The sequence below is a fragment of the Penicillium psychrosexuale genome, assembly GCF_028828465.1.
Source record: "Penicillium psychrosexuale strain IBT 29551 chromosome Unknown utg000004l, whole genome shotgun sequence".
NCBI lineage: Eukaryota > Fungi > Ascomycota > Eurotiomycetes > Eurotiales > Aspergillaceae > Penicillium > Penicillium psychrosexuale.
In genome coordinates this window covers 5,315,274-5,328,813 of record NW_026643189.1, presented here as the reverse complement: position 1 = coordinate 5,328,813, position 13,540 = coordinate 5,315,274, and the positions used below count along the sequence as shown (strand labels likewise).

The following is a 13,540-nucleotide window of genomic DNA, read 5'->3' as shown; positions in this document are numbered from 1 at the left end:
TATTGAATGTTGGGGAAATATGGATTAGTGTAACACATAGATACATATGTAGCTAGTAAGTAGCAACCTGATTTAAAAGTCTTCTAGCTATATTCCAACAGAGCACTGGTGTTCCGGTGATGCGTGTTTTTCTCGGTGAATCCCGGGATACGCACAACCGGAGAAAAAAAAGACGACGACACAGAACAAGAAGAAGAACAAGAAGCTATAGACAGGATAGAATGGTTTATTCTAAACAATTAGTAGAGTTTATATAGATCAAGTCCATTATAGGTCAGCAGAATTGCGATGTTCCGAGTGTCGGTTTTCTAGCGTGGCCGGGAGCCAATCAGAGCAAGGGGGTAATCATCAATTGTCAAGTTTCTTCGACTTCAACCTCAACCTCCAGCATCTCTCTTCTGTACCATCCCCCCTCCTCTCCCCACCCACCCCTCTCTCGCTTTGGCGTTACAGCACCTATTCCCAATCAAATTCAATTGCTTGGGTTAAACATCGTCATGCTGGGACGTTCGATTCTGCGCGCGTCCAACCGGGCCTTCGCCCGCCAGTCCCTCGGGAAGTCCACGGTACGCCCTCACCCCATTGACCTTCACGGAAAAGGACAATTGATCTCTTAAACTGGCATTGGATTATCCAAGGACTCCGTTGCTAATATTCAACAGCGTGCCTCTTCCACCGCCGCCGGCGCCGAGGCCGCCAGCTCCCCCTTCTACCTCACACTCACTGCTGCGCTTGCAACTGCCGCCGCCGCCGGTTCCACCGCATGGTACTACCACCTTTATGGCCAGGAGGCCTTCGCCATGACACCTGCCGAGGAGGGGTGAGTGAAAATGCCCAGGAGGATCGCCGACCTCATGGCTCATTGTGCGATCCATGCTGAGAACAATGGTGGAAGCTAACGGGTGACTTTATCTAGACTCCACGCTACTAAGTACCCTTGGGTGCACGAGCGGTTCAACAAAACTTTCGATCACGCCGCGTGAGTGCTCTCTCCTTAAAGTCACATTCGTGCTCTCGCCAGCATACATTGTACTGACCCCGTCCAAGTCTCCGCCGTGGTTTCCAGGTTTACCGTGAGGTTTGCGCTTCCTGCCACTCCCTCAGCCGTGTCCCCTGGCGTTCAATGGTCGGCACCATGCACACCGTCGATGAGATGAAGGCCTTCGCCGAGGAGCACGAGTACGACACCGAGCCCAACAACGAGGGTAACATCGAGAAGCGCCCCGGAAAGCTTTCCGATTACATTCCCGCTCCCTACCCCAACGAGGAGGCCGCTCGTGCCGCCAACGGCGGTGCTCTTCCTCCCGATCTCAGCTTGATCACCAAGGGCCGTCACGGTGGTTGCAACTACGTCTTCAACCTGCTCACTGGCTACCCCGACGAGCCTCCCGCTGGTGCTGCCGTCGCCGAGGGCATGAACTTCAACCCTTACTTCCCCGGTACCGGTACGTAACGACAAGCCCATACTTTTTTTTTCCTTTTTAGTGTTTCTAACTCAGTGATAGGTATTGCTATGGGCCGTGTCCTGTTTGACGGTGTTGTCGAGTACGAGGACGGTACCCCCGCCACCACCTCCCAGATGGCCAAGGATGTCGTCGAGTTCCTGAACTGGTCCGCCGAGCCCGAGATGGACGAACGCAAGAAGATGGGTGTCAAGTCCGTTGTCCTCCTGACCGGTCTGTTCGCCATCTCCGTCTGGGTCAAGCGCTACAAGTGGGCCCCTCTCAAGACCCGAAAGATCGTGTACAGCCCCCCGATCGGCCCCCGCCGTTAAATGTTGCAGCAAGGCCTTTTTGAGTGGGAAAATGTGAGAGGCTGAAGGGGCCGGTACGACTTGGGGAACCCATACCACATCCCCGGTCTTGATACAGGTGCTTCAAAGAAGCCTCTCTGTTTCGTCATTTTCTATGTGTCTATCTATTGGTCGCTGTGTCTGTGTTTTGTTAGAACGCTCCCCGAACACCTGTATCTGTATCCTAGATATATTCTTTTTTTCATTTCCTTTCGAAAACTGTGTGCTTCGAGGAGTCATCTGAATTTAATTTCCTTTGTGATTATGACAGATGAAATCGTTACATATAACCATGGAAGTCTAGAGTTGCTGTTTCATAGGAATATGAAATGGTATGTTCTGCGACTTGGTAATAAGACGAGTGTACAGATCGTTTTCTAATTGTTGTATGTATATGCAAGAATATATACGGCTATAAAGCTCATCAGAAAAGGCTCAGAAGCAACTTCAGGCCGGGGTATCATCTAGAGTCCGCTCGCCATCCCCAAAGACAGGAGCGAAGAAACGATCATAGCTATTCCACACACCCGAAAACGTGATATTAGCCACAGCCACCAGCCATGGCGGAATACGACCATCAGGACCTGCACATATTCTGGATAAAACCAAAGTCACAATCAACAAAGGCGCCCACATGGCCAGGAAAATCACCTTCCCGATCTTCTGGCGCACGGTTGTAGTACGATAAGTCTTGATCTGCGCAAGATATTCTTGATATGAAACAGGAAGATCATGTTCCGCAGCGCCAGTCTTGATCAACCCAAGGTAGCGGGCAGAGGGCTGAGCGTAGTCAGAATCCGGCCGGAAATGCAAGCAGACCGTATACCACCACGACAGCTTTGGGCTGGGCAGCAGCGTCGTATCGCCTTTCCGGGATTGTGATTCAAGGCGGGCATTCTCCGCAGCTGGTGAGAGTAGGGTGCGTGCCTTGAAAGCTGGTGTGGTGGGGTAGTCTGGGACCGGGTCGGATGAGTTGTAGGGTTGAGGGAAGGCATGGCAGTTGATGACACAGTCGCGGTATCCACGACCACCGCCCTCTGTGGCGATGATCTTCGCGTAGTCGGCCAATGTAACTTCGTAGACGACTCCGACTAGAGGTTTGTGCCATTGACGCTTGTCGCAACCCGAGACTGCCTCCACCTGCTGTGTCCGACCCATGAGCGCTGCCTTCTCTGACAGATACTCGCTGTCCGCATCTGTTTCGTGATCTTGGAGTTTGACCTCGTCATCTGCCAAAGGAGAAATATCCCTGTAATTTGTGCCTGCGAAACACGGCTCTGCGTACGGTATTCCTGGAAGATCGAAGGTGAGACGGAGTTCGGGAACGAGCACACAGATCTGCGAGAGTGGTTTGATGCCGCGCACTTCACGAAAAGTCTTGGAAGCTAGGTTTGACCCGTACGCGAGGTAGAGAACCGTCTCATCCCTGGCGGCGGATTCAGATACACCAATCCCGTGTTCCTGTTGTATGGATATCTTCTCGGGAAGAGTCGCATCTTGTTCAAGGGAAGTGACGACGCTTGAGGCTCGACGGCGTTGAACATTCGTTCTGGAAATAGGGTCGGTCTCGAGCTCGGCATTCGTAGGCTTAGAATAGTCGGCGAGGAGAAGGCCTCGAAGCCGGTCTAGCGGTTGGATCGCATCGAACAGGCATCGAGAAGCTGGCATCTCTTCGCCGTCTTGTGCCGCTTGTTGTGCCATCGTGTAGACCTATAACGCAATATTGGGCGTATGAACATGAGACCTGGCAGCAGGGTTAACCTGCATTGCTTATAAAGCCTGTCAGCCGCATGAATTGATGCATTGTCAGCAAACCAGATCGAATGGTGGCGATTATTAATCGTGGATGGGTCACGGATCGCGGAGTTTCCACGGGCCGATCGGATGAGGATTGAAGATGCATTAATTCCGAGTGGATTCTGAAGGTTAGGGATGGTACTTGAGCAGTTGAGTAGGATCAGGTCTGAGGAGAATGGGAGAGAATATTATGGGGAAGCTGCTTTTGATAGTTAACTGACTGTGATCTCAAAGACGTGACAAGCACGCAACTTGAGATATAAATAGAACACTTGGCTTCCCCAGAATCTTGATTTATCAATCTCGGCATTTTTAGATATTCAGTGAAAGTAGAATACAATAATATACAGAACACAGCTATGAATATACTTCCCCACATAATTGTAAGAGAATTAATAGATATTAATAAAATGAGACCTGGCTGTTGATTATCAGATCTATATTCCTTTCATGTATATCATAGTAGGACAATTGGAGTGATGTTGTACAACATATAGATGAGGTATCATGTGATCAATATGCTGGAACTGTGCTTAGTTCAGCACCCTCACCAGCTGCGCAGCTCTGGAGAGCACGTTTTCTTTTACTTACCATCTTCATGTTCTGATTCCAAGTGTATGACGATAGCGACCATGAAGCCAGTTCAGGGCTCATCTGAACCAATCAATCTAGACACCGGGAGTAAGGCGACTGCCAAAGACCGAGCGACCCCGGGATACCTCAAAGGCTCAGGTCGTCAAAAGCGAAAAGCCCCTCCATCCCAGTCTTCGGAGTCGAAGATTGTGCGACTGAAGCTCACAAAACCAAGGCCACCCAAACCCAAACCCCAAGAAGTGGACTGGGATGAAGATCTGCGTCCTACACCCAATGAGATAGCTGAGAATAAAGGGACCCATGGAGGGACCTCCGTTGCCGATACAGACCCGAAGCGACCGAAGACAGTTGGCAGAAACACAGGAAGCAAGCGAGCAATGGAATCAAAGCCACAAACGACCTCGGCCAAACGCAGGAAATCGAACAGGAAGAGCACTACTACCAAGGAGGGCAGCAACGTAGGGCCACAATTGCCATTGATAACGCTTACTGCAAGCGCCTTGCCTCCTGCAGCCCCTCTAGGTAATAGCGGGCTTTCTGATATGGGCCCCTTGGACGGGCAAAGCAAAGATTACGCCACGAAGCTAGATGGCCATGTGCCCGAAGCTTCGAACCAACCTTCGCTACCGACAGATGGCCACAACAAGCATGGAAATAACAGCGAGCGAGGTGTGACCGTCGGGATAAGAAGCTGCACATCGGTGACAACTGAGTCATCCTCGGATTTCGAAGACCATGGCAAAGGGCCATCCCGTACTTCAAAAGTCAGCATCCTGGAGCATCGGGCAAAGTCCAATAGACAAACAAATAAAGGCAAATCTGTCTATGTGATGCCCGAGGTATCCTCAAGTTCCGACGTCGACCTCAAAGGACCGTCTCGCACCACTCCTTCAAAGGTCACCATCCTGGAGTCAAGGGCACTTCCAAAGGAACGAAGCAGCCAGGCCAAGACGGTTCATGACAAGAGTCATCCCAAAAATGGTGGTAGAGCACAGAGTGTTGGCAACAAGCTGATGCTTGCGCTCCACGGAGCAGAGCCTTCTCATCACGAGCCAGTCAATGACCGAAATGCACCTCTCATCATTTCCTCCGATTCAGTGCAACCCCAGGAATCTCCTAGAAAACAGCAGTCTGACCAAATGCCGATCGAAACAGTGTTGGAATCCTCAGATATCCAAAGAGTACTGGACAAAGCAATTCCAGTTGAAATACCCCCGAACCAAACCGAGCCTGAGACTGTCAATCCAGCATTGATTACCAAAACACTTCCGCCTAAGGAAGAGAAGATAGAACAGCTGGATGACGCAAGCTTCTGGAAGCTCCTGGGCGATGACAGAATGTCCACTCCAGCGAGCTCTTCAGAATTTGAAGCCGGCAGAGGCTTGATGGGAAACAGCCCTTCAATCCTTGATTACCACATGGAAATGGAACATATCCCCGGATTTGCAACCTTGCAGCCCATGAGATCCGCACCGACCACCCCTTCACACGCCACTAACATTTGCGAAAGCCAGGCAGACAGCTCGGGTATATCAGAGGTAGGAAAACTCAATGATCTCATAGCAGGGATTGAGGGACGCGAGGGTAGCCATACCCCGGAGTCTCAAAAGCCGCTTCTCACCAATGAATCCCTAATGGAACCGAATTATGCATCTCCCCATCCCCCAAAATCAGTCCTGAGGACCAGCATTGTCGACGGTAACGGTAGTCCTCGACTCATGCCCCAGCCAGCCAAGAGCATGGTTTCGCCTCAGTTTGATTTGGACGGCGAAAGGGGCCACGAAGAGACAATCAGTGTCACTAACACCAGTCCAAGTCAATACGATCGAAGCTCATGCAGTATCTCTACTGAGAGTAAATATGAAGGGCTCATGTGGACCAAGTTTCAGAGAGACATGTTCCTGGAATATGGGATCCAAACGGAAAAACTGGCGAAATCTCATCCATGGCCGCCGCCTAAAAAGCATCGCCCGTCGTTCTCCCAGGAGGATACTGCTGATGGGGCCCACTCCGAGAAAGCATCGACGACTGGACCAAGTTCTTCCCAGAGAACGATCGACGAGAGAGCATTAGGCAGCGCTCCTCCAAAGAATCACGAGTATCTTGACCAATCGTCCCGAACAGATATATCAGGGTCAACACAGTCAGCTGATAAATCGCACCAATCCTCTGCAAGGGGTGATCATGATGATATGGAATGGATATCAACTTTGCAAGTGGCGCAGAAAGACGCGCACCACCTGCTTCAACAAACCAATTCGGTTAGTCGATACTGTTTATGTGAGTGGGACCGTGCTAACTGGCGTTTAGAATTTGTCCACTCAGCTGGCGGCAGAAAAGGCCACTATCAGTCGAGTCCTGGAGATCTACCGAGAGGGATGTAGTCGGATCCTTGACGACCTGTTCCAGGCGCAAGAAGCACGAATGCAGCTATACCGACAGCAGATGCAATCTGTTAAGGAACAGCATGCAGATATATGTCAAGACCTGGTTCGTGGACTGCAGGAGCTCGACCGTCGGGTGCAACAAGGGCCAATCTGAAGACTGAAGACACGGGGGCTTAGGAAATCACCTACATGTATTATTTCGGAGGATGAAACAAGGATGAGCAGTATTGCATGCAAGTGGCCTGATTCTTATGCCGAAATATCAATATGATATGTTTTAGTCCACATTTTCCCACATTTCTTTTTATAAATGGGATCGCCGTGATTGGAACTCCAGCGCCGGCCCAAGTTCACCGAGGATCACGTGGAACTTCTTATACTCTGAGCTTTTGACTCATTCGCGAGCTTCAAGGTTTCTCTCTATTTTTATATTTTGGTATTCTTCTGTTCACTGCAATTACTTCCGTTTCCCTCAATTGCCCTTGAAAACCTGCCCTCTTCACCTTCCCCCTCTGCCTCCGATGTCGGTGAGTCAAGCCCCTCATTGATTTTTAATTTTACACCTCTGACGTCGCCAATTCCACAGTTCTTCATTGATAACCCTAATGTGGGCAACCACAGTCATTTGGAAGACTCTCGCAGTAAGTCTGACAGTTTCCTTTTACGCGTAATTGGTCTCTAACAAGCTCTAGTTCTCGGCTACAACCCTCTCACCCCACCCAATCTCCTTCAGCATGAGATCGCATTGACCGAGAAGTCACGACAGACCGTACTCGAGGGACGAAATGAAGCCGTCGAGATTGTCCATGGCACAGATACCAAGCTCCAGCGTCTGATGGTGGTCATCGGACCATGCTCCATCCACGACCCGGAAATGGCCCTCGAATACTGCGATCGCCTAATGAAGATGAAGGAGAAGTACGCCGATGAGCTGCTGATCGTGATGCGCTCGTACCTCGAGAAGCCCCGCACAACCGTCGGTTGGAAAGGCCTGATCAACGACCCGGATATCGACAACAGTTTCAAGATCAACAAGGGTCTCCGCGTATCGCGCCAGTTGTTCGTCGACCTGACCAACAAGGGCATGCCCATCGCCAGCGAGATGCTCGACACAATCTCCCCCCAGTTCTTGGCCGATTGTCTGTCGGTCGGTGCCGTCGGTGCGCGCACCACCGAGTCTCAGGTCCACCGCGAGCTGTCCTCCGGTCTGTCCTTCCCCGTCGGATTCAAGAACGGTACCGACGGCTCGCTCGATGTCGCAGTTGATGCCATTGGCTCCGTTAAGCACCCCCACCACTTCCTGTCCGTCACAAAGCCCGGTGTTGTCGCTATCGTGGGAACCGTCGGTAATCCCGACTGCTTCGTTATCCTTCGCGGAGGCAAGAAGGGCACTAACTACGATGCTGCCAGCATCGCGGATGCCAAGGCTAAGCTTATTGCCAAGGGCATGCGTCCTCGTCTTATGATTGACTGCAGCCACGGTAACTCCGAGAAGAACCACAAGAACCAACCCAAGGTCGCTGCTGTGGTTGCTGAGCAGCTTGCTGCCGGTGAGGATGCTATTATGGGTGTTATGATTGAGAGTAACATCAACGAGGGTGAGTTTTTCGAACGTTTTTACTATCTGTCGAAAGCTGTTTATACTGACCTGCGCTAGGCAACCAGAAGGTCCCCGCGGAGGGCAAGGCCGGTCTCAAATACGGTGTCAGTATCACAGATGCCTGCATCAACTGGGAGGACACCGAGTCAGTACTGGCGACTTTGGCTCAAGGTGTTCGCGCTCGTCGGGAAAAATCGGAGACGAAATAAGCTGTGTTGAGATATTCGAGTTCATTTACGACGGGGCATTTCTTAAGCGTGTCACAGGGGATAAAAAGTTCAATGATTTTACTTCTTTCGGGTTTGAAGCTCAACACGTTCCACCCTAGGGCAAATTTACCGCTACGACTTTCTTTTTTTTAGCAGTAGCGAAGATCTCACTTATATTTGTGTGCATTTTCATAGGGCTGCGGCATTCATAGTGGAGATACTGGGCCGATCGGTCAACGGCTACCTCGAAGCCGACTTGGTAGGGGCATGCCGCCAAGATATTAAGACCCATTCAAATGCTATTGACTTCCGGGGCATCTAAAGGAATTGTCAGCGGAAATAGAGAAACACCAAGGCAAGTACAGAAGAGGGTTTTAGAAGAACACACTCGCCGATTGGCGGCGCGGAAAGTCGCCTGCGGAAGGGGTCGAGGAAGAGCAGTTCGGTAGATAGGATCGTGTTTAGTGCAATAGGCTACAAGCCTAGGTGTGCGTTCTCATCATTGTATGCATTAAATCCGAAAGTAACCCTGGCCCATATGCCCCTGCGTAGACTTGGCCTAAATTGCTTATACCTTGGCTGGAAGTTTTTTTTTAAGTTGGTCATATTCACTATGGAGACATTGAGACATTTCGAAAATCTGCTATTCATACAATGAGTCTACACGTTGGCCCCATCCGATTGGGCAGTGATCCTCAAATGTTGAGGCATGCTTGTGGGGAGCTCATCGACCCCAACGAACGGCCAAGGGAGCCGGTAGACGACGTTGTCTACCAGGATCACACCCCTCAACATGAAGCCATGTGTGCAGTCAGAATACCGAGAAAATAGATTGTACCTTTTCCTGCGGCAGAATAGATGCATTGCTTCCTGCTTAACCAGGTAGATGTAGTTGCCCCGGGAAAGGAAGCCCACAGCATTGAGTTCATCGTCAAACTGAAGCATTCCCTGGTAGGAGAAGGTGTTCAGGTAAGGATGAGAACCATCCTGTTTGTGTCTCATTAGTAACTCAAATGCCTTGAGTGTTTGCATTCCGAATTCCGTCAGGCCTAAGGCTGGCCAGAGATCATGGCTTATATGAATGGCTTCGAGAGTTGATGGCAGTACATCGCGAAGTTCCCAGGAAGGGGTACCCGAGCCAATGAGGAATTTGAGCGGTAGAGATGCCGTTTTCAATTTGGGAAACTTCATCAACATGCCACGAAAAGCCTTCCCAGCTTGATTCCTCACACGCAGAGTGAAGGCTTGTAGACAACATGGGAGAAGCTCCAAGCTGATAGAGAGATGTTCGATCGTTTGACTCGAAGTTTCCAAGGAACGAAGGAGGCATTCGGGTGCTTTGAGAAATTCGGCTGTTGCCCGGCATTTGTAGACCATACCCACATGTAAGGACTCCAGATATGGCACTTGAGACAGCAGTGAAGCGATTTCCTCAGGCAAAAGAGATGTTTTGGAAATAACAAGACTGCGCAAGTTTGACAAATTCAAGGGTCTTTTCGGTGTCTTCTCAGGGAGGACAGAAATTGCCTCCGCACTAAGGAGCCATATCTCGAGAACCTTCAAGGAAGGAAGGTAGAACCAAGGGATGAACTGACAGCTTCTTGGGAGTTTGATATTGTCGCGTAATTCAGTGGGAGGAAAGTTGCTTCCATAGTCGACCATTTCCAATTTTGAGAATTGACTTAATATGCCAGGGGGTGCGTCGCCGAAGAGAGAGTGATGCAACATCTCCCCGGGAAAGCCCTCTTCAAGCACGAATGAAAAGTCCAGTCGAAGGCTGCGAAGATTGTGAAGTTGCAAGATCAGCACTGTGGCGTAGGCGTAGGCGTCTCCATCAAAAAGCCGTCCGAGCCATCTGATATCGCGATTTGCCGGGAAGTTCGCGTCTCGAACAAGCTTCCGGGCCCACATCAAAGTGTGCCTATATTCTAGCATCATCTTGCTCCATTCGGCCCTTCCTTCGGGGACAGTGACCTCTGTTCTCTGGGACTCCACGTCCCACCATACCAGACTGACATGCCAGATGTAGGAAGCCAGCTCTGGTCGCTCGGAGATAGTCCGGAGGAGGAGCAAGATCTTGTCAATGGGGGGATGCTGCCAGTCCCAGTGAATTGACCGATACAGGAAAGGCTCAGTGGAGGCACGAGTGTCGTGCGAAACCTTTGACAAGTTGTTCAAATCTTGGTTTGGCAGATACTCTAGTATCTTCAGCCAGCAGTCTCGAGGGAGGCTGGCGAGGGGAGTTGTGCCCATAATGGGTGACTGTCAACAGGGGAAAAGTGGTGAGCATGATTGATTGAGAATACAATCAATAGATGTCAACTTACTATGCTCCCCAAGATGGACGCTGAAAGGTGAGATAAGAGTGAGTGGTAAGAATATGGGAATTGATAAAGCAGGGGAAATGAGAGATGAAAGAAGAGGAAGAGGAGGAAGGGGAGGGAGGAAAGGTAAAAGGAAGAGACGAGAAGGAGACAAAACAGACAAAATAGGAAAACAGAGGAAGACCAAGGCAACTACGAACACGACCTGAGTACCTGGACATCCGAGAATAGTATATTCACACTTCATATTAATACAAGGGAATCTTAAAATCTATAATGCAAGCTGCAAAAGATGAGCGTCGAACAGATGGGTCCTGATGTACACCGTGAACGCCAGCAGCACACGGCTTGACATTGACTCCATCAGCCGAATAGCGACCAGCACCATGACGACCCGCAAACCCTGCCTTCACCTCCTCAAACTTGCGTTTTCTCGAACGTAGCCCAGTTGAGCTAGCCCTCTGAACGATACCAAGGTCCTCCAATTCCCCATCAGAACCAACACCAAGAGACCGAGTGGGAGCATCGCCAATATCAACATCCAAAACCGTGCCTTTGCCATCCTCCCCAAAAGCCCAAACCCTAACACCACCCTCAGAAGACTGCAAAGCAAGCTCCACAGTCCCCTTCACAGACCCAATCTCCTTGCCATAGATCTTGAACGGCCACATCATAGCGGTAGGCCGATAGGGGACAGACAAAAGGAAATCCCAATCCCCATTCTGGTTTTGCACCAGACTATCGCGCCGCTTGCGGGATCGCTCCAAGTCAACGTACCAGTCGAGTGCGAGATCGCTGGCACCCATCACCCCGTCGCCCTGACGTTCACGCTCTTTGCGGATGACGTTGAATACGTCCAGGGGAATCGAGTACAGCACGAGGCGGTCGCCATAGGCTGCGACAATACGGAGACCCCAGCGGAGGTCGGAGCCCGCGGTGAAGGTTGTTGGGACTGGGAGGTCTGTTGGAGGCGGAGTTGTATTTGAGGGGGATGGGGATGGAGGTGGTGTCTTGATTTGTCGGTTTTGGGTGTTTGAGAAAGGTGGCGGGACGCAGACGAATGCGCGGGTTAGGCTTGTTGGCCCGCCTATTGGAGCGTCGGTGCCGATACATAGCAGGCTTGTGCGTGGCTCGATGAACATGATGTGCAGACCGTCGTTAATGGGGACGGCACGATAGTGGTGACAGTGTGTTGCGCGGACAAAGCTGCGGGATGGAGCGTGGGGAATGCGGCGGCGGTTGAAGGACTGGATATCTGCGAGGAAATGGAATTGGTTGCTTTTTGGGTCGAGTTTTGGTGATGCCAAGGCGGATGAAGGGGAAGGGGAAGGTGAAGGGGGACATTTGCATTCGTGCAAGCCTGGTCCGGATAGTGAAGAAATGAGACGTAGCTCGTTGGGTGTTTCCGGACTACTTGGGAGGAAATGAAGGATTTCGGAGGGTTGGGGGAGGGTGAAGTGTCTGCGTTGTTCCTGGTGCTTTGTTTCGTTCACGCTATGAATCTCGATGCCTGCGGCGCAGCCGAAGGCGACAATCGGCCGCCCTGGACAGAGAGCAACTGTCCGGGGTGGGTTGTCGACTGTGCAGATGTTATAGAAGAAGTGGCGGGATGAAGTGGCCATTTTGCTATTGGAATGAGATCCTTTGGTAGCCGAGTCTTTGGCCCAAGCCATATCCAAGTTGCAGATCATGCCAACGCGGTTGCAGAGCAATGCAGCGATGGTGAATTGTGGTTTGCTGGTGTCGATGGTTGCCGAGAGAATCTCGAACGGACACGAGATGCGTGAGACTAGCGCTATGTCATGGCTGAAGGTTGCAGATGTTGGCCTAGACAGTCGACCCGAAAGAAAATAAATATAGATCGTGCAGCCTGTCGTTACGAGCAGGTAGTTGCTGCAACTGCTAATGCTGAAAGTTGACACTGATCGTTTGCCATCGGTCTGCAAAACCGGCTGAAGTCGAGTGCGGGATGTTCTTCTTGCAGAATCCGACAAATTCGAAAAGTCCACCACAGCGGTAGTCAAAAACCCCGGGTTCTCGACATTCAATTTTCGCCCCGAAAGGAGACATTCTGTCGCAAAGCGGCGGCTCATTCTCCAGACCTCGCTTTCATCTAACCGGGAGATGCGTGGCGTTTGACGGTCTTGCAGCCATGCATCCCACCATCCTGCTCTTTTCAACATGTTCTCAAGTAGCTTGTGGTTTAGGCTAATTCGCATCCACTGTGAGCATGTCCGCCGGGCGTTGTCGAAGTCCCGCGGTGTCAGCATGGAGAAAATCTCCAATAGGATCTCTGCTGGTGCAATATTTGCAGCGGGCGGGGATGAGCTGCTCTTTGAATTGCGTTTCGAGAGATATTGGCCCTGTGCCATGTATTTCGTCACTGACTTATTCAAAATTGAGGGTATTGACCTCGTTGAGTTTCGTTTTGTGTGCGTGATAGAGGCATTCTTGGACATCAGACGGGTATAGTCTTGACTCGAAGACCGCAGCGCAGGCATGTTGATATAACCTTCCAGCAAAGGAAGTGATCCAATATTCATTGGATCTCAATCTCTTTGTTCAATTAAGAACATTTCTTGCAAACCAGATGTTGGGATTGGATGTGAAGTGAATTTGACGGCAATTAATTGATTGGCGTGCCTTCAGTTGAAATACACCAAGTAGCATGACCCAAGATCGTAATTGAGTGACGCAAAGACCCGAGGAAAAAGATCATTCCACCCAACGGAGTATACAGCACTGAACGTCCACCGGATGAATCGTCTAGAACACCAGTAAGCCCACCGATCTGCAATCACTCAAACCCGAACTGCCAGTAAATTCAATCCAAGAAG

The 13,540-nt window shown here is 50.7% G+C and overlaps 5 protein-coding genes across 5 annotated transcripts; 2 read left to right on the top strand and 3 right to left on the bottom strand.

The window, feature by feature from the left end:
* Positions 1 to 497: 497 nt before the first annotated feature.
* Positions 498 to 1,774, top strand: N7518_007911 (ubiquinol--cytochrome-c reductase catalytic subunit CYT1; the record flags this gene model as incomplete). The annotated part of the gene is made up of 5 exons (XM_057188838.1): positions 498 to 566; positions 663 to 820; positions 917 to 979; positions 1,048 to 1,445; positions 1,506 to 1,774. 5 exons carry the CDS (start codon positions 498 to 500, stop codon positions 1,772 to 1,774), a joined length of 957 nt encoding a protein of 318 aa, XP_057040541.1.
* Positions 1,775 to 2,239: 465 nt separating this feature from the next.
* Positions 2,240 to 3,493, bottom strand: N7518_007910 (uncharacterized protein; the record flags this gene model as incomplete). Its single annotated transcript, XM_057188837.1, has 1 exon — positions 2,240 to 3,493. One exon carries the CDS (start codon positions 3,491 to 3,493, stop codon positions 2,240 to 2,242), a length of 1,254 nt encoding a protein of 417 aa, XP_057040540.1.
* A 728-nt stretch (positions 3,494 to 4,221) lies between these two features.
* N7518_007909 (DAHP synthetase I/KDSA) lies at positions 4,222 to 8,379 on the top strand (the record flags this gene model as incomplete). The annotated part of the gene is made up of 5 exons (XM_057188836.1): positions 4,222 to 6,444; positions 6,494 to 6,703; positions 7,157 to 7,211; positions 7,263 to 8,168; positions 8,228 to 8,379. 5 exons carry the CDS (start codon positions 4,222 to 4,224, stop codon positions 8,377 to 8,379), a joined length of 3,546 nt encoding a protein of 1,181 aa, XP_057040539.1.
* Positions 8,380 to 9,039: 660 nt separating this feature from the next.
* Positions 9,040 to 10,632, bottom strand: N7518_007908 (F-box protein; the record flags this gene model as incomplete). Its single annotated transcript, XM_057188835.1, has 1 exon — positions 9,040 to 10,632. One exon carries the CDS (start codon positions 10,630 to 10,632, stop codon positions 9,040 to 9,042), a length of 1,593 nt encoding a protein of 530 aa, XP_057040538.1.
* Positions 10,633 to 10,951: 319 nt separating this feature from the next.
* N7518_007907 (F-box protein) lies at positions 10,952 to 13,204 on the bottom strand (the record flags this gene model as incomplete). The annotated part of the gene is made up of 1 exon (XM_057188834.1): positions 10,952 to 13,204. The coding sequence occupies one exon, from the start codon at positions 13,202 to 13,204 to the stop codon at positions 10,952 to 10,954; it is 2,253 nt and encodes a 750-aa protein (XP_057040537.1).
* Positions 13,205 to 13,540: the final 336 nt, after the last annotated feature.